General features: G+C 45.4%; 1 protein-coding gene across 2 annotated transcripts in view; it reads right to left on the reverse strand.

Annotated features, from left to right (window-relative positions):
- EXD2 (exonuclease 3'-5' domain containing 2) overlaps positions 1 to 26,345 on the reverse strand; it is a 286,183-nt gene that overhangs the window by 111,135 nt on the left and 148,703 nt on the right. For both annotated transcript variants that reach the window (XM_069638588.1, XM_069638589.1), the window contains one exon: positions 17,015 to 17,121. In XM_069638588.1, coding sequence (XP_069494689.1) covers positions 17,015 to 17,121 — 107 coding nt within the window. The remainder of the gene's footprint in view (positions 1 to 17,014; positions 17,122 to 26,345) is intronic.

Genomic DNA, 26,345 nt, shown 5'->3' on the forward strand with positions numbered 1-26,345 from the left:
TCCATCCTCAAGGAATACATACCCTGCTTTGGGTTTTATCATAAAATGAGGAATATGTGGGGGGACACAAGCCATTTGAAGAACAAGTTACTTACCCATGGTAACGTTCTTTCGACTGGATGTTCCTACCACGTATTCCTCATCGCCCCTCCCAACCTGCCCGGCAGTAAATTTTTCCATTTGATTGCAGTCTTCGCTCTTCAAGGAGGAGTAACTGTTGGGTGTACGATATCCTAGACACGTAAAAAATGGAACTGAAGCCAACAGTCGCTGTGCGCGCTTTACACCATCAATGACGTTGACATTGAGACGGAGGCCTCCGAGGGACATCGAGTCGACAGGCATCGACACGCAGCACCCTCTGCTAGAAAAAGAAAAAAGAATTCTGAAGCAGCTGAAGGTATTTATTCTCCATTTGCGCATAAATATTTATATTTCTCAACTTTAACATCTTTATTAACTGGAAAAATGGTGCCGCATTTATATACCCGTTAACGTACTTTTATGGAATGCCTCCTGTAGTTGTTTGGCTCTCATCTTTTCTCGGGCTCCCATGAACGCCTAAACCTTAAAGGAATGGACCTGAAAGCATGATCACGCTCATGCAGCATGTGATTGAGACACGGCGCACTGGAGATGTCTGGAGTGCGTACTTAGGGAGATGCGATACGACTAATCATTTTTTTCCTGCAAGGATATAGAGATGGATGGGAGTTCAACACACTACTTGCGGGCTGATCGGAATGAGGGTGAATCAAAGGCATGCTACAAGGTACTGCCATCATTAAAGAAAGACTGTCAATGTGCTGCTCCTTTGCTTACACGTTTATGAAAATGGGGGCGCTCAAGTTAACTGTTTCCGGTCTACCTATGAGGTGCAATAAAACAAAAAGAGAGCAAATACTGCTACCAAAGGGTTTTACCCAGATTGGTCATATTATATATAAATCTGATCTGGGACCCTTAATATTACTAGTAGAATGAATCCAGGGGCAATGGGCCCCACATTTTGTCCGGAAAGAAACACAAAGAGAGGGGCTGCACATTAGATTCAAGTGATTGTATTGAAAAGGAAATCAATTAACACAAATGACAATACATACTTCAACAGAAAAGTGCCGATACCAAAAAAGTGAGTAAGCTCCTAAATTAAGTAAATTCTCAAAAATTACAATAAACAGTAAGTACACACACCTCATGAGGAGGTAAAATATACCTCTGAATTTTATTTGGTGTGTGAACTAGGAGAGAAGTTACAGAGAGCTACTGTGGTTCCGGTCTGTGATAAGATCCTGTCTCCAAAGAAACAGCAGAAACAATTCTTAAATACCAAAACAAAAAACGGCTTGGTTATACTCCTCAGTATTCACCAGGCAATAAAAGGTTGTAGTTGTATAAGTCACTGAAACTGTGCCTAGCAATTCAAGTGCAATTCAAGTAAACTTATATACATTGTAATAAAACATTTTTGGAAAAGTTATGCCGCTGGGGTTCGCGTAACTATAAGTTAGCATGAAGGAGTCTCGTTCCTATGAGGTGCATGCAACGATCTACGGGCGGCGCACTGTCTCTACCCTGGGAAATTCTTATTAAACTCTGATGAGTTGCCACGATACGGATGGTGTTTGGAATACCTCTTTTATTAACTAGACTTCCTTGAGCGTGCTGATAAGATTATTGTGCCTTTCTTTACCTTTAACCTCCTTTTACGGGTAGAGCTGATCGCTTATATTGTGATAGTCAGAGACCTGATTATAATTGATTTTAGCAGAGGGAACTGGATGTGGATTAACCCTATCCCCAGTGTCTGTGCACTGTGATATCTCTGAAGCCGATAAGTGCTGGCCATTATCAACTTACTCTTATCACCATGAGGGAGGGGGTGTATGCCTATTCCAGAGGGACCTCTAGTAACGGCTTCAAGTACTACATCCTGTTAATCCTTAAAATCATTCCTGTTCCAAAGGGACCTCTAGTAAAAGCCTATGGTACTGCATCCTGGTAAACCCTGTGCTGATTTCTGTTTCCAAAGTGACCTCTAGTAACGTCCTATGTTACTACACCCTAGTAAATAATAACTAATAAATCCTGAGCGGATTCCTGTTTCCACACGGGCCTCAGTAATATCCTATTCTGCATAATCTGTCAGCACAGTCTTCACTAGAGAGCCCTCTAAACAGTGTTAGCTGCTCTGGATTTATGGTGCCAGGGTGTTTACATGAGATTCTGCCATTTTCTTCATGATTTTCGGAACTTTGACAGTCTTTTTGTACTTGTGCCTGTGCTGAATTGTTACAATCACTCCAAGAAGTCGTGTTATTTTTATCGATTCTTGGAGCTTTGTACTGGCGCTGAAACGTTAAAACTGCCCGGGCAAGTTACACCATTTTTAGCTGAATTTTTCTGCGCAAGCTTTGTGGGGTCCTGCAGCAGTTTGGTCCGACCAAAGTAGGTTGGGAGGGAGAGGTGGTATGGAACCCCCTTGATAAAGTGATATTAATTAGTTTTGAGAAGGGGTGGGTTTCCCAAATAAAGCCAGGACATGGCTAAAAAGAAAACAGAAACGGGTTTATCCCCAGGGGCAAAACAAAAAGGAAAACCTCACGAATGTTCAGGCCAATCAAGGAGGTTAATACCCTCATTACAGAATAAGGGGACTACTGTCGGACACCAACAGTATTGATTGTTGAATTAAAAGTCTACTGACAAGGATATTGAAGACATCTTTCATTTTGGAATACGTGCTATTGGTAGTGTTGGCGGATAGTTTGAAGGGGCAAGTGGATCCAAGGTGCGCTTTCTGTATTGCTTCCGTTTTCTTTTAGGCTTGAATACATGCTCTCTGGTATAGGGTGGGTCACGGGTTCCTATATTAAACCTGCAGCATTTTGAAATTATTTTTAAATGTAGTGCAGTTTTCACTGTTGTGAAAGACTAGCGCTTATTTTAGGACAAATCTAGGTTTTATGCACTAAGTTTGTAAAGACATTAATGAAGCAATAGTATATTTGATTTTCTGCTTTTGAAGTTATCTTTAGGGTCATTGAATTAAAATATATATTGACCATTTATTTAAAGCAGGTTCAGATCGACCTTGAATACAAAGCTTACTATAAATTAGTATTGTATTGACAATGTTTCAATTTTGAAAGGTAGCGCATTACAATGTACATGCTCTTTATTAATTATTGCTATTTCTATAGTAGTTGCTGAGATGTCGTGGGGTGTGCCTGATAGGTTTTTGAACCTAGTTTAATACAGTGTATAAGGTGAACGTGGATTAATTTATATTAACTAACAGGTTGATGCTAGTTCCCACTTTGAACAATTTTAGCAGTATTTAGAAATTAATTCAACACAGACTACATACACCATTTCTGGCTATTACACGCTATCAAACTTGTGGAGCTATATAATACTTTAACACTTAAAGGACTAATAGCGAGTGTTGCGTGATGGTTTCATCAGATTGTACATGTGCATAAGCAATATATTCACGTTTTCGATCACACCAAAATGTCATTATTTCTGAGCTTGGTCTAGGGGTGAAGTCAATTTCCTTTGACAATCTCCATGTCCATGATGGTTTGTAACTTTCCCTTCCTTTTCTGCCCATGGTGTTGAAGATGATTATGAGGTTTTATGCTGTCTTTAAAGAGTGTGAATGCTTTGGGTGGGGATTGTTGAGACTTAATATTTCAACTTTTAAGGAATTTGCTTGGTGGCAAGGCATGTGAGAGCGTGGGATGCGAGCAAGGGGGTGTAGATCAACTCTTTGGGTTGAAGGTTCTATTAGGTGTTCTCTATATATAGGCAGGGCGGGAGAATGGGGGGGTTTGTTATGTACGCCTCTTCTGTCCAAGGTTACCAGAAGAGGGGTTCTATTTTTGATTTTGACAATTTTGCAAACAGTGTTAGTATTTATATTGGATCACCCGATATCGGTGATTTCAAAAATTACGATTCCTGTCCTGGAATTTTAAGGGTATAAATAGCTCACTGAAGAGGAATCAGATTTTGCTACATTTGAATGACTTGAAAGCGGACATTTGCTTATTACTGGAAACGCATCTGACAAATGAAGAGACAGAAAAACTGCAAAAGGGATGGCTAGGAAAAGTATATGGTTCTTCTTTCAATTCACGATCTAGAGGTGTTATCTTAATTAGGAAAAATCTGGGTATACAAATACAGAATCAGTACTCAGACAAGGAAGGTAGACTGGTGACACTACGGATAAGAGTACAAGGCGACATGTTAATTTTGTGTAACATTTATGCACCAACAGTAGATAACGGTTCTTTTTTCAGGTTTTTAGCGCAAGTCTTACAGGACCAGAGCAATAAGAATATCATCTTGGAGGAGGCCACCAGGGGGCGCAGGCAAGATGGCTGCCTGAACCTTAAGCTCCCCGCAGTGCCCCGGGAAACAGGATTAAATCATGCCATAAATGCCTACAAACCTAAAATTGCCAGCATAATTCATGTTGGGGAACCGGCGAGGAACACTCTGAAGCTGGTCCAAACTTTGGGGACGCCTTTGCTCTCCCGCTGTCGGTTTGTAAGCGGCGGCCCTCCCTCCTCCCCCAAACACCAGAAGACTTTGCGCCGGGAGCTGCGGGCCTCCGGACCGCGCAAAGGGAGGAGGGATCAGCCCGTGCCTGCTCGCACAACACACGGCGCAGTACACGCTACCGAGGAGCAGACGGGCGGTGTGTGATTGCCGCCGTCGGGGCCTGCAGCGGGGGACCTTGCGGAGCGCACCATGGGGCACTCGGCGGCCCCGCTCTACCGTCGGCGGCCTAGGATTCTTGGCCTTTCGCCTCCCCCCGAGATGGGAGGTTTTGAGCCAGGTGTTTCACGCTACGTGACCCCGCCGGGGGAGGAGGGGCCGGGCCCCCTGCCCGCGCCCGCCGGGGCAGTAAACAGTGCCCGACACACCATCGCAGGCCTGTGCGGACCCGGAGCGGTGTCCCCCCCCCCGGCTGCGGGTGCCCTGCCTCCCTGCCACACGGAGGGAGTGGCGTGTGACCACCATTGCAATCAGCTCGGGGCCACCGGGTCCTCCATTGAAGAAATGACCTGGCCTGGGCCAACGCGGGAGCGCGCCCGGGCCCTACTTCAGTAGCTCGTGCCCTCGCATCCCACTGCCGCCGCGAGGACGCCGTGGGCCCTTCCTAGGCGGCCCCCCTGGGGGGCCCGAGAAAACACTGGAAGCAGGCTCAGGCCGACGCGGGAGCGCGCCTGGGCCCCCACATCTCCTGGCCTACCCGCCTGCCGTGGCTGAGCCCTCAGGAAGGGGGCCTCCCCAGCCTTTGACCTAGGCACCACCTCTGAAGACCAACAGGTGAGAAAGGGCTCCCAGTACCTACTTGCAACCAATAACACGGACACTAAGCTCCCGCCACACCAAACGGGCATAGAGCGCCACAACAGGCCCGACCCACCCCTGGAAGCAGAATTGCCGTCCAAGGTCTCCCCGGACCACCAGGGAAGACTACCAGTGCGGGTCAGAGAACTTGGGCGGCCTGGGATCGGGTGGAGGGAGACTCCATCCTCGGCGATACTAAGAGGGTGCCCCACAAACTGAACTCGGTCCCACCACCTGGAAATAGCCCCGAGGACTTGGCTCACGCGGCGGGCCTAGCGACTCAGGACCCTGGAACCCCTCCGGGGGGTGCCCCGTGAGGTCCCTGCGGCTGGAGGCGATCGACGCCCCATGAGCTGGAGAGAAACTCTTGCCAAATACCAGTTTATCCCAGAACACCGCAAAATGGAGACTGGCCCTCCCACCGCACAGCGCCCGAACATGAACGCCATGCAGTGTAATATCCAAATGATCCTTGAGGAAATCAGAGGCATGAGGACGGACATGGGGGCTAAACTGGCGACATCACGGCCAAGGTCTCTACGCTAGAAGACAGAGTGGAAGGGGTCGAGTGCAATCAGGCATCAACAGACCTCCTGGAAGCGCAAATGGCAACTAGATTCCAGGAACTCAACCGCCGAGAAGAAGATCTCCGTCTAAAGGTTGACGATATGGAAAATCGGGAGAGGAGGAATAACTTGCACATTTTTGGCCTGGAGGAGACGGAGAGAGAGACCCCGGTGGGACTGGAAAGCAAAGTTCAAGAAATCATCAGAATTGTACTGGGGTCAGACTCAGGCGAAACCCTCCTGCTCGACAGAGTCCATCGGGCCGGTGGTGGGGGCAAGGGCCCGCGCTCGGTCCTGGCGAGGTTTCACTATTATAAGGACAAAGCTAGGGGGCTGGAGAGGGCGAGAACCTTGCGTGACATTCAGCATGGCAACTCCAGGGTGACGATATATCAGGACCTCTCTGCCCTCACACTCCAGATGAGAAAAAAGTGCGGCCCCATCACCAGATGGCTACAGGAGAAGGGTATACGTTACCGCTGGGGGCACCCATTCTACCTGGCATTCGAGTGGCAGAGTCAGCGATACCAGCTGGTCACAGAGGCGGACATTCGTAGAGCCACGGAGGACCTCACGGGCGACATCGCGGGACCATCGGGAGATCAGACTGCAACCAGCGGAGACCACAGCCGTGCCCCTCGGGGTCGGGACCTTTCCCAGGGGAAGTTAAAGATCAAGGGCTCACGCAAATTCAGGAAAACCAGACACCCCTCCACAGACCGGGGGGACCCCACATGACCACACAAATGGCAATCAAGGCTTATTTTTCATGGCAAGGCTCCATTCACGCCTCTTCGGAGCCCGCAGCGTCCTGACGGACCTCGCTGAACGCTACGTGTTTCCCCCACATCTTATGAGGAGTTCATTGTTCAACTGGCTTAGGTCAGAGTTGAGATGTTGTTTACAAGGAGGTTGTTTCTTTGGTTTCATAGAAGTGTTGTTTTGCAACTCCCTACCGTGAAGTGATAGGGGCCTATGGCCTCGCACGACGGCGCGCCCCGCGAGGGGCTAGGGGTGCCGACCATGTGCTATGGTTTGGGGGTACATTGAATGGGGGGTGCCACCGCCAGCCTTTTGCCACCAATCAGGAAGGGCTGCTATTAAATGGAGAAAGGCATGACTGAAGGCGTTATACCGAGAGTTTCCTTTTCCCGGGGCCGGGGTAGCGACCCTGGTAGTTCGTCGTCAGTTACAACCCCACATGGGGAGTCAGCGGCGAATGCCCTACACAACGGGTAAGGGGGAGAGAGGGGGAGGGGAGGGGGGAGAGGGGATGGTGTTCTTTATAGGTTCAAAGGGGTGGGGGAAAACCAGTTCAAGTCACAGACACTTGTTTTGCAATGGGCTCTGAATAGTGGACGCTCAGAGGTGTTCAAAGTGCACAAACTAAAAGACGATAATGATTGAGGGGAGGATAGGCACGCTAAACGTCAAGGGTCTCAACTCCCAAAATAAGAGGTCCCTTACGAGCAAAGCAATATGTTCCGCAAGCAACACCTAACAGTCCTTTTCTTACAGGAAACGCATTATAGGCAGGGAAGAGAATCGAGAATTAAGGGTAAAGAGATTGGTTGTAACTACTGGGCCTCACATAGAAGCTCCAAGAAGGAGGGGGTGGGTATTCTCCTAAACAGGACGTTCCGTCTCACGGGAGTAGAAACCAAGAGGGGTTTCGGGGGTCGATTCTTAGGTGTCAAGGGGTTCTGCGAGGGAGAGCGCGTCACCTTGGCCACCCTGTACGCACCCAACTCGGGTCAAGTGCAGTTTCTTACTCAGATCTTTAACGTCATGGACGAATGGGCAGAGGGGGCCATGATACTGGGTGGGGACTTCAACCTCATAATGGACCCCCCATCTAGACTGGTGGTCTGCGAGGGGGGGGACACCCAAGGGAATTTCCAAAGACAATCTGTCCCTGCAGACCCTCCTGAGGGACCATTACTGGGTAGACGTCTGGCGCAAGGCACATCCAGGCCAGGGTGGATACACCTTCTCTCCCCCGCATCACACCTACACTAGAATTGACCTTCTGCTAGTTGCAGAAGAGGGAAACGGGGTGGTTCAACAGCCGAAGGTAGAGGCCATAACATGGTCGGACCATGAACTACTCGTAGCCAACTGGTCATTGCCTGTCGCTCCAAGATCCCCCCGATGGCGATGCAACGACACGCTTCTCAGGAACCCTGTATTTCGGGATTTCATGAGGCAGGAAATGATAGCTTATTTTGAGACGAATGATAATGGTGAGACTGACATGTCCATGGTATGGGAGGCCGTGAAAGCTACTTTTAGGGGTCGCCTCATAGCAGAGGGCTCGAGGCGTAAGCGGGAAAGGGGTCTGATGGAGGGCAAGCTCCGCACGGAACTGGGTGCTCTACGAGCCAGACTGGGCCTCCCTGGGGTAGACCGAGAGGCTCTTCTGGAGGAGATGCAGGCAAAAGACAAGAGCTTCACACGGTCCTCATAGGGGAAGTTATTAAGAAAATGCAATATACTAAGCAGAGATACTACGAACGGGGAGGGGAGACAGGGTGGGGACTCTTCTGGCACAAAGAGCCTGGGGTTGCAGGGTTGAAAGGGGGGGGGGGTCTCCCAACTCAGGGACAGGGAGGGTGGTGTTCATGGGGGCCGGGAGGAAATGGAGTGTTTTGCTGATTACTACAGCAAACTCTATTCCAGACAGGCGGGCGAATCACTGGATGATATTCGCTCCTACCTGGTGGAACACCCTCTGCCTAAGCTGTCTGATGAGGAGCTAGGGGCTCTCGAGGGGGAGATATCAGAGGAGGAGGTGGAGGGCGCTATTAAGAGACTGAAGGTGGGAAAGGCACCGGGGGGGGATGGCTACACGGCTGACTTCTATTAACAGACCCAAATCGGTCCTGTTAAAAGCCCTGGCCAAATTGTTTAATCAGATCAGGAACCGAGACTCAATTCCACCGACGTTCCTCCAAGCCCTTATCACCGTCATACCCAAACCCGGTAAAGACCAGACAGAATGCGGGTCCTATAGACCCATCTCGCTCCTAAACCTGGATGCCAAGATTTTCGCCAGAATCTTGGCCTCCAGACTCGAGGGCTGCCTTCCTCGCTTGATACACCCTGACCAGGCGGGATTCGTCCTAAACAGACAGGGCTCCGACAACTTGCGGAAGACACTCCATGTGCTTGCCTCAAGGGGGGTTTGTGATGGGCCCAAATTGGCTTGGGTGGATGTCTGCTCTTTACTCCGCCCCCTCTGCTAGAGTGATGGCCAATGGGACAGAGTCGAGAGTGTTCCCCCTCGAGCGCGGCACACAGCAGGGATGCCCTCTGTCCCCGCTAATTTATGCATTGGTAATGGAACCATGGGCGATCTCAGTCCGCAACGACGCGGCCATCAAGGGAGTGCAGATGGGAGACATGCAATGCAAAATCTTCCTCTTCGCGGACGATGCGCTACTCTACGTTACCAGACCATCCCAAACAGTCCCCCGGTTGTTACAGGGCCTCTCGCGCTACGGAGAGCTATCGGGGTACAAAGTTAACCTTGATAAATCGGTGGCGTTTATAGCTGGGAACTTGCCAGACCCGGAGTTGTCCTTTATGAATGGGCTCCCCATTAGGCGGGAGGAGGAGGGATTCCGGTACTTGGGTGTACAGGTCACACGCAACCTTGACGGGATATACGTGGCGAACTCTCCTCCCCCCTTTGGTCTGCAATTAGAAGAGATATAGAGAGGTGGACGGGGTTGGGTCTCTCTTGGATGGCACGCCTCAATCTTATAAAAATGGTTTTCCTCCCCAAGTTCTTATTCCTCTTCCAAATGCTCCCGGTACTGATCGCAAAGGCATTCTTCACGGAAACGAAGTGAGTCCTTCTCAACTTCCTCTGGTCGGGCAAAAAGCATAGGATCTCCTACGAGGTGCTGACCAGGCCAAAGGAGGATGGGGGGGGTGGGGTACCCCGACTTGGAGACATATCACAGAGCATCCCAGTTGAGGGTCTTGGTCGATCACTTCACCCCAGGTACGAAAAAACAATGTGTGGCCATGGATAATGAGCCCCTAGCGCCTGTCACAATAGAGGAATGGCTTTGGGTTCCAAGAAAGAAGATCCAGAAGTGTCCTGAATCACCCAATCTTAAAAGTGCTGTGGTCCCTATGGAGGGAAGGAGGTTACTACCGTTGGCTTACAACCTGGCCCTCTCCGCTGAGCTGTATCTGGGCTCCCCCCCTTCCTGGCCAAAATAGCAGAGCCAGCGGCATACCAGAAATGGTTTGAAGCAGGCCTTAGTAGGACTGGCCACCTCTGGGTGGGGGTTCTTTCCTACCCTTGAAAGACTTGGAGGAGGCCCTGGGAATAGGTACCCTGTCCCCCTTTCGCTACCTCCAGCTTAAGGGAGTCCTTACCGAACCATCTTGGGGTGACACGCTCAGGAGAGATCTCACAGATTTCGAAAAGCTCCTCCTATCCGCGAGGGGCTCTAAGGGGGTAATATCTCGCCTCTATAAGCTTTTCCTGTTCTCTGTCCCCAGAGATCCTCCACCGGCACGCACACAAAGGGGTAGGGGCCTGGGAGAAATAATTGATGATGAAAGGTGGGCGGAAATGTGCAGGCGGGCAAATCGCTCCACAGCTTTCCTCCAATATCACCACCAAGCCCTTAAGGTATTACATCGATGGCACTACCCCCCGCTGAGGATTGCTAGGATGAAGCCAGGATATGACCCACACTGCTGGAAATGCAAGACTGAGAGGGGGGACTATATCCACGTGTGGTGGGGATGCCCAGTGGTCCAAAACTACTGGGAAAGGGTATTGGCCTGGATCAAGGGGTGGACGGGGTTGAGCGGTCTTCCTGCCCTTGGCTCCTCCTTTTTGGAATTGACATCGGGGATGACCAAGAAGGCACTCAAGATCATATGCTGGAGGTCATGCTGGTGGCGGCCAGATGCTGTTTGGCTCAAAAATGGAAAAACCTCGGAATGCCCGGGGAAAAAGCGTGGGTGACCAAGGTGCGTGCCATCTATGACATGGAATTTCTTACACATCTACTCGATGAGTCCAAGTCCAATATCGAGGAAATATGGCTCCCCTTTTTTGACAAATATGGCCGACCAGTTTAATGTTTTGCACCCAAGCCGGGGGATTTCCCCCAGGGGCACCAGGCCATTGCCTACTGACCCGATTGCAGATCCCTTCCAGTTTGGCCCATGACTTTGGCGTGCCAAGTGCACTTTGTGTAGACACTGTTATGCTTTCTAAGAACCCATCAACCTAGCAACAAGCAACTAAGGAGAACTTGAACTGTAGGGGGTGGTGTGTTACGATTGGTTTCTTGTTAATCTATGTTTAAACATGCACTGTACTGTTGTAATACATGCACGAAAATTAATAAAACTTGATTTTCAAAAAAAGAATATCATCTTGGGAGGAGACTTCAATGAGGTGTTAGACACGTTGTTAGATAGAAGCAATAACAGTATTTTGAGATACAGAAGCGGCCAATCAGTGGCCTCGAGTGAACAGGTTAAAGAGCACAGTTTAGTGGACACTTGGAGGATGGAAAATCCTACTGCCAGAGAATATAGTTTTTTTTCAAACACTCATGGTTCTTATTCTAGGATAGATATGATTTTATCAGCCGGATCAGCAACAACAAACTATCGGTGGTGCTATTCGAAATGTACATTTAAATGCACCAGTAGAAATGTGTTTGAACTTACAATTTACAAATTCACTGAGCTATTTGGAGAACTAACACCTACCTTTTTGGACGATGATGCTCTTGTTGAGAAAATTGTTAGTGAGGCAAGTCACTTCATTAAAGAGAATCATAGAGGTGAATTGGACCAGAGGACAGTTTGGGAAGCCTTTAAGTGCACAATGAGTTTTTTTTTTTTATCGGGCTGTCTAGCGGGAGGAAGAGGAAAAACTTGGTTAAAAAGATTAAAGAGATACAACAGGAAGTGATGCTTAACCCCAGTAATTATAGAGTCCAGGTATTACGCAAACTTAAGGTGAATACAATAAGAAAATGCCAGAATATGCAGAAAATAAACTTTTCTATATGAAAAGCAACCATTTTTAAAAGGGTGAAAAAAAGTGACCGCTGGTTTTCACATCATTGACAGAAACAGGAGGCGGAAAGAGCGAGTCCTCTGATTGTGAAGCCAGATGGATCGGTCACGCATGACCAAGGAAATAAGTGATTTGTTAGGGACTACTATATGGCACTGTATTCGAATGAGTCATCAGTGACAGCGAAAAAAGATGGGTTTGGAGTGAACTCTGAAATGAGTAGTTTGACTAACAACGAGAAAGTGGGCCTGGATGGTGATCTTTGTTTGGACGAGTTAAGATATTCGGTCTCCTGTCTACATTCTGGGAAAAGCCCCGTTCTAGATGGGCTTCCAGCGGAATTTTACAAAATAATGCCAGAGTCGGTCTTTGCTCTTTTACATGATATCATATATATGTGACTTCATTGTCCAAGGTTGCATTACCGGAGACTACATGTCACACGTCTATTTCGTTACTACTGAAGAATGACAGCGACCAGTCTTCTCCTTTGAATTACCGACCAATAAGCCTACTAAACAGACAATAAGATCGTAGCGAAGGCCTTTAAGACCGGAAAAGGTATTACCCAATTTGGTGCACCAAAACCAGGCAGGTTTTGTGAAGCAGAGACATGCCACGAATAATACAAAGAGACTGTTGCAAACAATTTCACAAATTAATAAACATGAGGATAACGCAGCGCTATTTTCTTGGGCACGGAGAAAGCGTTTAATCACGTTAATTGGGAATTTCTACATGAAGTATTGAGGAGAATGGGATTTGGTGAACCGTTTGTAAACTGGGTGAGATTGTTATATTCTTCTCCATCTGCAAATGTGATGACAAATGGCGTGAGCTCTAGAAGTTTCCCCTCGGGCATGGGACCAAACAAGGCTGCCCGTTGTCTCCCTTATTATTTGTGCTTGCAATCGAACCTCTGGCTTCGTCAATCAGACACAAGGAAGAAATTCATGGAATTCATAATGGAGGAATGGTTCCGAAATTATGGCAGTATGCAGACGATTTGTTGGTGGTACTGAAGATTTGGACAGTTCTGTTCCTAAGTTAATGGTGCTGATTACGTACTTCAGTACTAGATCTGGTTAGAAGATAAACTGGATGAATTTGGAGGCATTGCCACTGACTGTGAACGTAAGGAAGAGGCAGATCACCAGGTTGGGATTCAAATGGTGCTTGGATATGTTGAAGTATTTAGGTGTATGGTTAACAAGCGAGATTGAGAATATGGTACCAGAACATATGAAAGTTATGCTGAATGGTCTGAAACAAGATCTGGAGAGATGGAAGCTTTTGAAACTGTCTCTGTGGGGAAAAAGGAATGCGCTTAAAAAAAAAAAGAATTTTTGTGGCTTATATGGTTTCCATTTAGAAAACCTTTAGCCATTTGTATTGATACAATGCAATTGCACAAATACATACAAACAGTAAAATAAATAAGCTCTTCAAAATGAAGGGAACAAGGAAAAAAAACATAAAAACGAAGAAGAAAGAAAACTCATGGTCTTGAACATCGTGAAAAGAAAAATGACTCTTTATTGTCTCTAATGTGCGGGCAAACTCAAGTTGCGAAGATTCAGCTTTGCAGGAATATTTAACAGGAATTTTGTTAATGCGACTATGATATCAGGCTTCTCTCCCTCTATTAGAATAATCCATCACTGGATTTCTGTAGATGCCCCATATTTGTCGATGACACTTCCCATCTCACTAAGTCTTTCTGTCGTTAGCGCCGGGCAGTTCATTACTAAGTGTTTGATTTGAGCCATGGAGTTTTTTTCCTGACAACGATTGCATACAGGAATTGTCACTTGTCCGCTTAGATTTGTCTTGGCCATTTTGGGCAGAAAGACATTGAGACGGAATCTCATGTATTGATGTCTCAGGAACCAGTTGGGAAAGATTTGTATGTACCTAGGGAGTTTATTCAACTTTCTCTCGGCGAACCAGAAGTCCTCTCAATTTTTATACTTATATATTTCCTCAAGGGTGGTAATCCAGTCTTTACAGTACAGCTTCTTTTTTAACCCGCCCGGGTTTTGGATCACCGATTCCTCGGTTTCGTTCAGATCTTCTATTAGCCTCTGGCATATGTCTCTCCACTCTTTGAGTATGATTGCTTTAGGATCCATCATTGCTGGTTTTAAAGTTTTGAAACCTCCCCTTGTGGTTGTTTACAAACATTTCCGATAAAAGGATATCGAATTCCACCTAGCGATGGCCTTTAAAGAATTTAGCGCTAATTCCCTTCTGATAATCTGTATCGGGATTAAAATGGTCTCAACACTGAGGATCACATATGTGCTCAGCATGCTACCTTTGAAAACTACAAAGAAGATGTGTAAGGACTTTGACGTTCTATTACAGAGCTTTTTTTGGGATAAGGCACCCAGTATGAAACTGTGGAAGTTGCAGTTACCATTGGAGAAAAGAGGTCTGGGTGTGCCAAGTTATTTTGCACGTCACCCAGCGTTCTCAGTCAGGTTTTTCAAGCATCTGATGGCCCAGGATCCAGATGAAGGGGCTAGGGCAGGGTAGAGTTTACGGGGCCCTTTGACACCGATAGCGATTTTAACAACCAAATCCGTGAGGTCAACCAGAGCTGACCAGACTTCAGAATTCCTCAGGACGTCGTGGAGTAGTTTGATGGGACTTTTGGGGGACAATTCATATAAACATTTCAACTCTTCTATTTGGTATAACCCGGAGATTAGGGAGAATAATATGTTGTTTTTCTGGCGTGACTGGTTTCTTGGGGGTATTCATTTTATTGGAGACCTCAGGAGAGGAGGCGCATTGTTACCTGTGGATCAAGTGCGAGCACTGGGAAATCTTCCGAACTGTAGTTCTCGTGACTATTTGAGACTCAAAAAGGCTATTGGGGACTTCAGCGAAGAATGAGTTAAATCTTCAGGTTTTGTATTTGTTTATTTGTATTGCGCACCTTGCCCTGGGGCATCTGGGTGCATAATTTAAGTAGGAGATGGTTACATACATGAACAAAGCATTTCCCAAGTGGGAGAAGTCAAGCCAAAAAGAACCTTTCTCGGAGAACAACAAGAGTTACAATGAAAATAAAATTGTTACAAACAGTACAATTAGCAAGTCTTGTCATCTAAGGTCAGAACAAATGTTACAAGGACATTATATCGAAACATAACGCAGAATCAGTAAAATCCTGTAAGTGATGGCAAAGTACCACGTAGACAGAAGTACAAGATAACTAAGTATAGTAGGTGAGGTAGGTGGCTGAAGAGAAAGACAAAGGCACCTAATCCTACCTAGCCAAATTAGTTAGGATGTGGAGGCAGAGGCGTCAATCTCGTAGAGCCAGAGTTTAGTTTTATTCTTAAAGGATAGAAAGGAGGGTTCGGCTCGGTAAATATTACAAGCTGATTGTGTCAAGGGCAAGGAATAATGAGGGAGAGAATGAGGTGCGACTTGCCAGACAAGCTTTGGTGGAGGATTTGTGGGAATGTGTCTTTCGTCTGTGTGTTTGGGAGAGAGAGATCACATCAAATTAATATACTGAACTGAGTTTACTGGATGCCTGAGAGATTGCACAAACCAGGTATGTCTCGATTCTGATCATTGTTGGGGTTGCGCCCATATGGTAGGCACCCTTAAACATATGCTCTGGGAGTGTGTCAAACTGAGGAACTTCTGGGGGAGAGTCTGCATTATTTTAACAAGATTTTGGGAAACTCTATGGGCTTTGATTTTGCCACCCTAATTCTAGGGGATGATGAGTTGCTAGAGAACCTTTGTTCTGCCCAAAGGAATTGGCTGTTCAGGGTCTCGCTTGTTGCAAAAAAACAAATTTTTTGAGCTTAGAAACATAAGGTGTCTCCGAAAGAGGAGGAAATGTTCAAACTTGCTGCTATGGAGGGAATAATATTCCACTTACTTAAGAAAATAACCTTATTTGAGAAGATTTGGGGTAGATTCATGGAACTGTACTAACACTGTATTTGATTCGATCTGTGGGGGTTAACTTGTAAAGTTGTACATTTTATAAATTGCGAAGAAAAAAAAGAAGAAAAAAACATTTTTCATGGAAGTTGCAGACCTCGAAATTAGCACTCGCCACTAGCCATTCGAGAGTGCCAATTGATGCTTGTTTGCATGTAAAGAACTAAAGGGGCGAGTTACATTTTCTTTCTGGCTACTTGCTTGAAAAGTGACACTTCTATCCCTGGATGATGGTCTTTGCTACTAGAGGGTTTGTGCTGGAAATTGAAAGGGTGCTACAGACACACGAGCGTCCTTGCAGAGAATCTTTGGCCAAATTGTCCAAAGAGTTACATTTTGGAACAGCCAGAAGCCCTAGATTTGATATAAAAGATCACACCATGACTAGAGGTTTGTTGGACCAACCAGATCACCAATGGTGCTATAAGACTGCACTTGTAGACTAAAGGAAGTACCTTAATGCACCTGGCAGCACTCTCTGCACCTCCTGAATATCTTACATTTTATAGGAGGCAATTAAGAGAGGAAGATATGAGGGATGGCTGGCCAATTAAAGTCACTATGTACAGTATAAAGGCCAAGTAATCCTTAGAGAAGAAAAAGGCAGATGAACAAGGCTCCTGTGATCTCCATTAATTCAATCTTCTAGGTGCAGACTTAAATCCTTGCACTCGGAAATGCATTCAAAATGCCCACGTGTCTCAACAGGACTCTGTTAACTGTCTAGGTTTCCATGTGTTTTTTTCCAAGCAACTTTTTTGTCTCTGGGTTTTTTTTCACTGCCTTTCTCCTGCAAAATTCAGGGGAGACCTTCTGCAGCCCTCACTTCCCCCTTCCTCACACCCCAACTCTCCCCATAAAATATTGCCTCCCCACACCAACTACCTGCATTTTGCGGGAAACATGTGGTAAAAGAATGGGAGGTAAGAACAAATCTGAGGTGAAAAACACTAGGTAAAAAGACCTCATAACTACATGTTCACTGCCATGGTCAGTCACCCACTCCTACCCAAATCAAACCAAGGTATTCACAGGCTCTTACCTCCAATGCCCTTGTCCACGTACCACTGGGCTTTCTTGCGATCACAAGTACATAATGGCTGCCCGTCTGGAGCATGCAGGAAGCAGTTGTCGTACAAAGGAGCTTTTCTTTCAGAGGCAATGCACCAGAAGATTAAAAAGAGGAGGAGAAAAATCATGAGACAAGGGCAAAGGCAAAGCAGTATATGATTCAGTACAGGAGGACATTACGCACTATGGGATTCAGGACAAACGCATGTTTTTTTCCCCTTCAGTTAGGTAGCATGAACAGGAGACGCCAAGAACTTTTACGTCACCCTGCAACTTGTAAAATAATTTCTTTCCCCCATTTCAGCATTGAAAAAAGGAAAGCAGTAATTCAAGTGAGAGCTGCATGCAAAACTAAAAAACAAACCCTGCCACGTTCAGGCAGCCAGCCTACTTCAACAGCCACGATACGCCAGGGGGGCAGCTGAGCACATCTTGTAGGCCTGCTCCAACAAGCCACGTTACGCCAGAGGGGCAGCTGGAGCACATCTTATAACCCAGCTTCAACAGCCACAATACACCAGAGGGGCAGCTGGAGCACATCTTATAACCCTACTTCAACAGCCATGATACGCCAGAGGGGCAGCTGGAACACATCTTACAAACCTGCTTCCACAGCCACGATATGCCAGAAGGGCAGCTGAGCACATCTTATAAGCCTGCTTCAACAAGCCACAATACGCCAAAGGGGAAGCTGCAACATAACTTCTTTTGATGGTTTGCTAAAAGACTGGTCTACTCGTTTTTCTTTCTTCCGGACTCACAAGGGGAGATGTGTGGTTTGTTTATGAAATTAACAAAGTTACTCATCACGTAGACCTTGAATTACAAGTAAATGCCTTGAAAGTTCTCTGTGCAACAAAACGTTTCCACAAACCATGAATCCAAGCCCACTTTGGGATCAAACATGGGGTCACTAGGCAAGCAAGTATAACCACTTGAAAGCAATTTACAAGTGTTTCTCTGCTAAGAATAGTTCTTGAAGAGGACTCAAAATTTCAGGCACATTTTTCGCACTTGCATTGGACAATGAGACCCACATCACTGCCACTCACAGAACAATAAGGACGTCAGACAGAATACGCATACATGGCCCTCAAATGGGATGAGTTAAGGCCAAAAAGGCGGAATATCAATACTATTCGTAATCCTCAGACAGACCATGCTTCACAACCTTTTGCTATTCCATCCAATTTGCTGTCACCCCCCACTAGCCTGTGGGGAAGGTTCATAGAGCAAAAATTAAACTGCCCTCTACTATGTTAAAGAGTCGTCTCTCAGAACTCATCCCATTTGATATCAAAATGGGCTGTTCTACTTTCCTCGATTCGCTCCTATCAGCTCTGATGGAAGCCACCAGTAAGGTAGCTCCATTCAAAATTCTGCAACCTAACCCAATTGTAAATGCTCGTCTTGGTTTGCTCCCGATTTCATGGATCTGCAATGGACTTCAGGGGCTCAAAACCAAATGGAGAAAATTAAAGCAGGCTTTCAATACATATAAAACGCTATATATATATATGTCTACTAAGAAATGCTTTCCAGGCAACATTTGTCCAAAACACCTGCCCCAGGTCATCCAAGATTTCCTGGCAAGACCTTGTACTAAGGAAAGGGGATCTTCTACACATTGCTGGGCCATGAGGTTTTGGAAAATGTTTCTGTAAATAAGATACATTTCATACAAAGCAGAGATTGCCTAAGATTCTGCTTCACATCCGCCTCCTAATCCTATGGGTTCCCCTCTAGTCTTTACTGAAACCACAGCAGAGAAGAATTTGTTTTTACTAATTACCCTTCAGATTATTCATTCGATGGATGCCACCCTGGTGTTGGTAGATAAACAAAAAGTCATAGAAGCCTTGCCCACTCAGTGTCTAAATTGATAGATCTACTCTTCTATTCTGGTTGTGCTGCAACAAATATTAGTCCTTACCCATCTTAAAACACCTGCTGGACCCTACCATTTTCAACATCTTCACATACTTGCAGAAGTTCCTTGGATAGATACAATTCTTAAAAATGTACTGGTCAATCAATCTGGTTCTGGATCATGCTACTTTTAGATCCTTTTAATTCTGGATTCTGTCCCAGTCGTTAGAGACAACTCCAGGGGAAGATATCTTGCAAAAAGACAAAATGTGGTCTTTCTTTCCTTAGTCTTTTAGAATTTTCAGTGGCATTTGATACTATACATCATGACTGTCACCATTATCTCAGTCGGCTAACTTCAACTGTGTAGCATGTGATGATTCACCAGGTCTCATCACTTCTCCCCAGGGGTGAGCCCTTTCCTATGAAGCTAGGTAGGGAGCTGTGGCCACTAATAGTCCCCCTCGGGATGGTAATATGCGGGAGGACCTTGTAGGGAGGGGCTCCAAGGAGGTCCACCTGGGGAAAAGCCTCTATACCACCACCACAGCACATAAACCCCTATTCTCATTATCACCCTATTCGCCCACCATTGATAGTTGAACTATGTGTTATCGTAGACCCATGATATGGAGACGAAGAAGAGCACATGAAGCATATGGAGTGACCAGATAAAGAGTCAGACAAGTACTGCAACTAGGTGGCTCACTGGAGGCATGAAGAGTGCCACAGAATCGTTCACAGAAGGTGATGACGTTGAACGAGTACGGCGTCAACAGTATAAACGGGAAAGTGAGAACTGACAAGAGAGCTGTTCATGGAAGCCAACAAAGCACAGGCAGTTTGAAGGTGGAATGCTGCAGCCGAAACAATCGTGTTTCTCTGGGAGCGAGAGAGGAAGGGCAGGACGTTGCTGGAACGTCCTTTGAGCAAGCAGGGTACCGACTCACTTGGTGGTGGCGTGACCGCGTGAAGGTGGACCATCGGGTCCAGAAACAACGCTGAGATCACAAGCTTTCCACAGAGCTGTGCAGGAAAGGAGAAGGAAGAGGAAAGGACCCCTGTGAAGAACCGGAACATCTCCCACGTCGCAGTGGCCAAACCTGTACCTCAGGAGGCACCTTCCTCGTCACAGTGGGTAAAACTCACACCACTGCTCAAGTAGACTTAGAAAAAGTTTACAAGAAAGATATAGAGAAGCCTGGAAAAGATATATATCATACACATGTGAAAGGGAAGCCAAACAAGGATGTGACATTTTCGACTTTATGAAAAGTAAACGGACTGGTGCAGGCTTTCTGTAAAAGTGCTGAAGAATCGCCGTGGAGAACTTTAAAAAGGGACAATGAAAGGAACTAATATGACGATAAGACTGAGCAAGACACCAGGAGAAGGGAGTCATTCCCCTGATGAAGGAACTTTACTTTGGTTAAAGACTTTTGGTTTAAGTGTTGGGGTTAGATTTCAGAGAGAGGACGGAGAACATATTGTTTTGGACGGACATTCTGACGGGTCACTGAGGTTTCCTAGATTGAGGAAGTGCAAGCCCCTTAGAAGTAGGGAGAGAGGTTGGTAGCCCTAAACATGACCCCTGAGGTCAGTCTCCTTCTACACCATCACATGCACTAGAAGGTTTTCACTTGTTGCCGTCAAGCCGTGTGTAGTGTCCAATTGGGCCAATTTCAATTCCCCTCTCTGCCTATAAGAGGCAGCAGAGTACTGCAAATGTCTCCATTATTTCCACTTTTTAATGTACACATACTTAAGCTTAAATGTTAAAGGATATTTATACCATGCACTATCACCACCGGTGTGGTCCCCTGGCGCTCTGGTGGACCTGAAAAAGAAAGAGGGTGGGATGGGTAAGTAAGGTTGAGCGGAAAAAGAACAAGAGAGCTGTGATGTGCTGTTGGCAGCCTCAGTTCGGTTAACACTGTTTGCTGAGCTTATGTGTGCTTTTCGGTTGGGAGCCGTCATGTGTTGTTGTGCAAGGCTATGAGTGTTATGTTTTGTTGTTGCGATGTAGTGAAGTGCATGCGGTTTGTAGTGAAAGTGTGGTTGGGTAGAGTGTGAGAGGGGTATGCAGAGGGCGGAGATTGGTATTTAGAGGTGACACATTCTAATCTTCACAATCCTGTCTAGATGTGGCATTATGCTAATCTTCACAATTCTGTCTAGATGTGTTACGAGCTAATCTTTACAATTCTATCTGGATGAGACACAAGCTAATATTACAAACAAGCTAATATTACAATCCTGTCTGGATGTGACACAATGCTAATCCTCACAATTCTATCTAGATGTGATGCCAGCTAGTGTTACAATTCTGTCTAGATATGACGCAATGCTAGTCCTCACGATTCTGGCTAGATGTGACGCAATGCTAATCTTCACAATTCGGTTCCATGTGTTAATATCCCAGCAAAATTATCGCCATACAAAAATATCGCCATATTTTTGCGGTGATATTAAGGCATGGAACCTGCGGGGGACACCCCTGCATTATTTTTAAAAGGAGCTGGAGACACCGCCACAACCCCTGCTCCCAAATACCCCCAAAATGATACCCCCAAAAAATATCGCCTATGGCCGTTCCAGACGACCATATATACGGTGATATTTTTGGTGGGGATAATATGTAGTGATACCCACAATTCTGTCCAGATGTGACGCAATGCTAGTCCTCACGATTCTGTCTAGATGGGAAGCAATGCTAATCTTCACAATTCTGTCTAGGCAGGACGCACGCTAGTATTACAGATTCTGTTGAGATGCGACGCAATGCTAATCTTCACAATTCTGTCTAGATATGACGCAAGCTAGTATTACAAATTCTGTCGCGATGTGACGCAAGCTAATCTTTACAATACTGTCTAGATGTGACGCAGGCTAGTAATCACACCTCTATCTCAATGTGACACAGGCTAGTATTCACAGTTCTATCTCAATGTGGCGCAGGCTAACATTCACACCTCTACCTCAATGTGGTGCATGCTAACAATCACAGATCTATCTCAATGTGGCACAGGCTAATAATCACAGTTCGATCTCAATGTGGTGCAGGCTAATAAACACAATTCTCTCTAGTTGCGATTCGGTTAATACTTACTATCCTATTACTTGCGGCCTGCAGGGTCTCAAAAAACTAATACTGGATGCAAACAAGCCCAGGAGGGCCGACAATCACCTGCAACACCAGGAGAAAAAAAGTGGCATGCAGGGAGGACTGCCGAGGCATAAGGCCAGGCAGGCTCAGGCCAAAGACCAATCAGGGTAGGGGGTGGGACGGGAGGAGGGACAGAGACAGGGAAATGAGTCAGGGAGAGGGCCGGGGCATCGAGGGAGCGATCAGGGGTGGAGGTATCTAAAAAAAAAAAGCTAATACTGGATGCAAACAGCCCTAGGAGGGCCCACTCACCTGCAACGCCAGGAGAAAAAAGTGGTGTGCAGGGAGGCCTGCCGAGGCATAAGGCCACCCAGGCTCAGGCCAAAGACCAATCAGGGTATGGGGCGGCATGGGAGGTGGGAGGGAAACGGGGAAGTGTCGTCAGGGAGAGGGCCGGGGCATCGAAGGAGCAATCAGGGGTTGGGAGGTCTCAAAAAACAAATACTGGATGCAAACAAACCCTGGAGGGCCCACACTCACCTGCAACGCCAGGAGAAAAAAAGTCACTGGGACTGCAATATTTTCCGAATGCAGACAACACAGATTTTGGTGCATGCTGATGGTGTAGGGAAGTCTAACTCATAAGATGCAGAGGAAGGCGCTGTGTTCAAAACCAACATCTAAGCTGCAACCTGCGCATAGCATTGAAAAACGCATGTGCACGGTTTTGCAGTCACTCAGATAAAACTATAGTTGACAAGGCCGTAGAATAAAGATGTCGAAGTACCAGAAAGTACTATGCAGCTGTATAAAAAGTAGATAAACTGCATTCATGGAACATGTAACATCTAAAGGCACAGAAAAATGTACTTTAAAATTGCAACGGGGAGAAAGCAACCTGAATCAAGCATCAGCCAGAATTGAACTCTTGACATCTGTATTCTGCTCATGCCACGTCCCCCAAATAAGATATTAAACCAAATCCCATGCTTTCTCATGGAGACAAACTGGTGGGGATAGAGCCATTCAATTAACAACTGACCTGCAATTTAGACACAGGAAAACTGAACTTGACTGCAAATCCTAAACCAGCGTTTATAGGTTGCATCTGGGTATGGTGGGCTTCATGTAAGGAACAATTAATGATAGTTCAGTGTGAACAGCTGATCTGTTTTTTCTATTCTCCCAGGCACTCATGAAGGCAGAACAAGAAAATATCTGGAGAAACAAAGGTCATCTGAAAATCAATATACTTGAGGATTTCAAACTTCAAAGACCTTATCACCGCCAGACCTCTGTGCCGTAAATATTAGCCCTGAACTAACAACTAAAAAGCTGAAGACTCCAGAAGCTCTGTTGGTAGCAGACCCAACTGGGTATCCCTACAAAATATCCCCACCAAAAATACTGCTGTACATATGGCCGTTTGTCTCGCCATAGGCGATATTTTTGGGGGGGATAATTTGTGGGAGCGGGGGTTGCGGGGTGTCCCCCGCACATTAAAAAATGATGTAGGGGGTGTCCCCCACGGGGTCCATGCGTGAATTTCGCCGCAAAAATATGCCGATATTTTTGCATCACGATATTTTTGCATCACAATATTTTTGCGGCGGAATTAACACATGGAACCCCCAACTGCAGATGCTATTTAACATTTTGTATTGGCAAAATGCATTTTTGCAAAGGGGGATTTACTATTTTGCCCATAAATCAGAAATGGAATGAGGCAACAAAATAATTCTATGTGAAATGTTGAGTTAGAGATGCTTTATGTAGGGGTACCAAAACGATTTTGCTCATGTGATTAATTATGCAAATTAGGTGAAGTTGCATTTTGTCACGAAGAAATGGCGCACGCTAGTGTGTCATATGTCATAGCTTCCGCAGGGACGAGCTTGTCACCGAGATGGAAAAATAATTTGTACGGAAAAGTATCAATAGGTTATAAGCCAAAATCTGTAAGTAATTAACCATTGGTACTATCATTATAAAAACTGGCATGCAACAGACTCAGATATGGGCCAGAGTGTCGCTCTAGTGAAACGAACCCTGGATATGAAAAGCACTTTACATGAAACTAGGGGCAAATAGCCTTAATGTTGCCAGCTAAACCAGCAAATGGAATAGCACAAATAAAAGAATCTGTCCAGTATGCAGGTTCGAGTCAGAAACTATTGAACACTTTATGTTCTTTGTAAGCGCTACAGAGTGTTGCGAATTGGGTATTTTAAACCATTGTTCAAGCTCTCAAATATCCACAGTGTTGAGCAGGCTAGGATGAAATACAAAACGATGCACAAATTGAATGCAGTATATTTTATAGCTAAATGTGTGCATCAGGCCAGCACAATATCTTAATTTATTGCATTTTTATAAAACGCCTCGTTATAGCTGAATTGTCTGTTCTTTTCTATGTGTTTTAACATCCAAGACAGGGTAGTGATATGTTTGATGTTTTCATAAAATCGCATGGCTTATTTATTGAATGTGTGTTTGTAGTTATTTTTACTCGAATGTCTTTTTTGTTCAACCAATGTTATCTAATTGTTGTACTCTGAAACAAAATGTTCAATGTGTTGGTTATTCCTTTGAAATTCATTACTACTGTATACAGTTCGAACATGTTTATTAAAGGGTTTGTTAAGGGAATTGTCATTTTTTTGTCACGCCACTCCAAATATGGGAAATGGCAAGGTTACAGTTTATTTAAGTTCATTAGGGAGAAGAGAGCACAATCAACCTTTCTTGGACATTTTCTCAAATGTGCTGAAGCCATTGAGTGACTGAAACATGCCGCACAAAAAACTAACATCACTTGTAAAAGCTCCATCTGATGCAAAGTGAAAATCAATATCAAGAGCTTCAGAAACACAACAACAAACAGCAGCATGACTTGCTGACCAGAGGACAAGAGCAACTTTCTCCAAGGTAAATGAGATGCCAGAGCAAACTGAAGCAAGAATTGCTGACATGAGGACAAGAGCGACATCCTCCAGGGTACATGAGACACCACTCAATCAGGACACAGGCAACGCTGGGTACCCCAGCTTGTGTCAAACAAAGACTTATGGATTGATTGATAAAAGTGTATCAACTGATTCAGGTCAGAGAGCAGAATATGTTGAGCAAAGTAGTAAAGTGGTAATCTGTGTGGAATTATTTATTTAATAATGTGGAAATATTTAATGCAAGAACACCCAGAGATGACATCACATTAAATGGAATAGAAACTGGGTTTAGACGTTACTCCCATTAGACTGCCCTCTTCATTAAAAAGCCCAATGACTGCAGAGGGGTGTGTCTACTGTGATGTCACTTTTGGAACACAATCCAATCATATGCATTGACCAATTAGATTGGTGAAAGTATACACACCTCAAAAGGTGAGGTTACTGTGCTTTATAAGATTCAACACATTCACTCGGGACAGACACTGACAGGCTCACTTGCTCCCTTCACTGAATGATGGAGAAAAAGAAGAATTGATAACAACAAGAAGGAACATATCACTCTCCTTTTGGACCCTTTGATGGATTATTAGCACAGACTGTAAGTGAGGCTTAGCAGGAGTTAAAGGCCCAGGCCTCAACAGAAGAGACTGCAGACAGGTGGTGTAGGAAAGCTGATCCCCATCTTGCTGAATGGTGCCCACCTGTTCCTAGAGGGGGAGAATCGAACCAGTCCTTAAGAGGGTGACAACCTGTCTGTGATAAAGCCAAAAGAATTTAATATGCAAGTATGATCTAAAGGGGAAACAATCCTGATGGGAATTGTACTGTAAAGGGAATAAGATTAAAACCAGACCCTGTTATTTGTAAGTACTGAGGGGTGGAGGTTTAGAAATTGACTGTACATCCTGGGAAATAAGTAAATATTTCATAAGAGTATGTGCTTCTGGAATTACAGATCAATGAAATAGTACCCATGGTCTGTATATAGTGAGACTCCCCCCCCCCCCCGCCCGGTATGCTTCTCTGCCAGGTACCTTCCCACCAAATTCTCACTGCCTGATGTGCTTCATTCACCAGGACTTCTTTTAATGTTCTCACTATCTTTCATTAAAGCACAGTTGTATTCCTTCACAGTCTATACTTCGTTGGCTTGAGGTACTACTTGTTCCAACTTTCCCCACATTGATATCTCATATATATATATATATATATATATATATATATATATATATATATATATATATATATATATATATATATATATATATATAGAGAGAGAGACTTGTTCAAGTTCTGCCTTTCATCTTCTTCTTTAGTATTCATTTGTGTGTGGTAATACTTTATCCAACCTTTACCCATATTGACATCTCATACAT

The sequence above is a fragment of the Ambystoma mexicanum genome, chromosome 14, assembly GCF_040938575.1.
Source record: "Ambystoma mexicanum isolate Mex_15411 chromosome 14, UKY_AmexF1_1, whole genome shotgun sequence".
Classification (NCBI taxonomy): Eukaryota; Metazoa; Chordata; class Amphibia; order Caudata; family Ambystomatidae; genus Ambystoma; species Ambystoma mexicanum.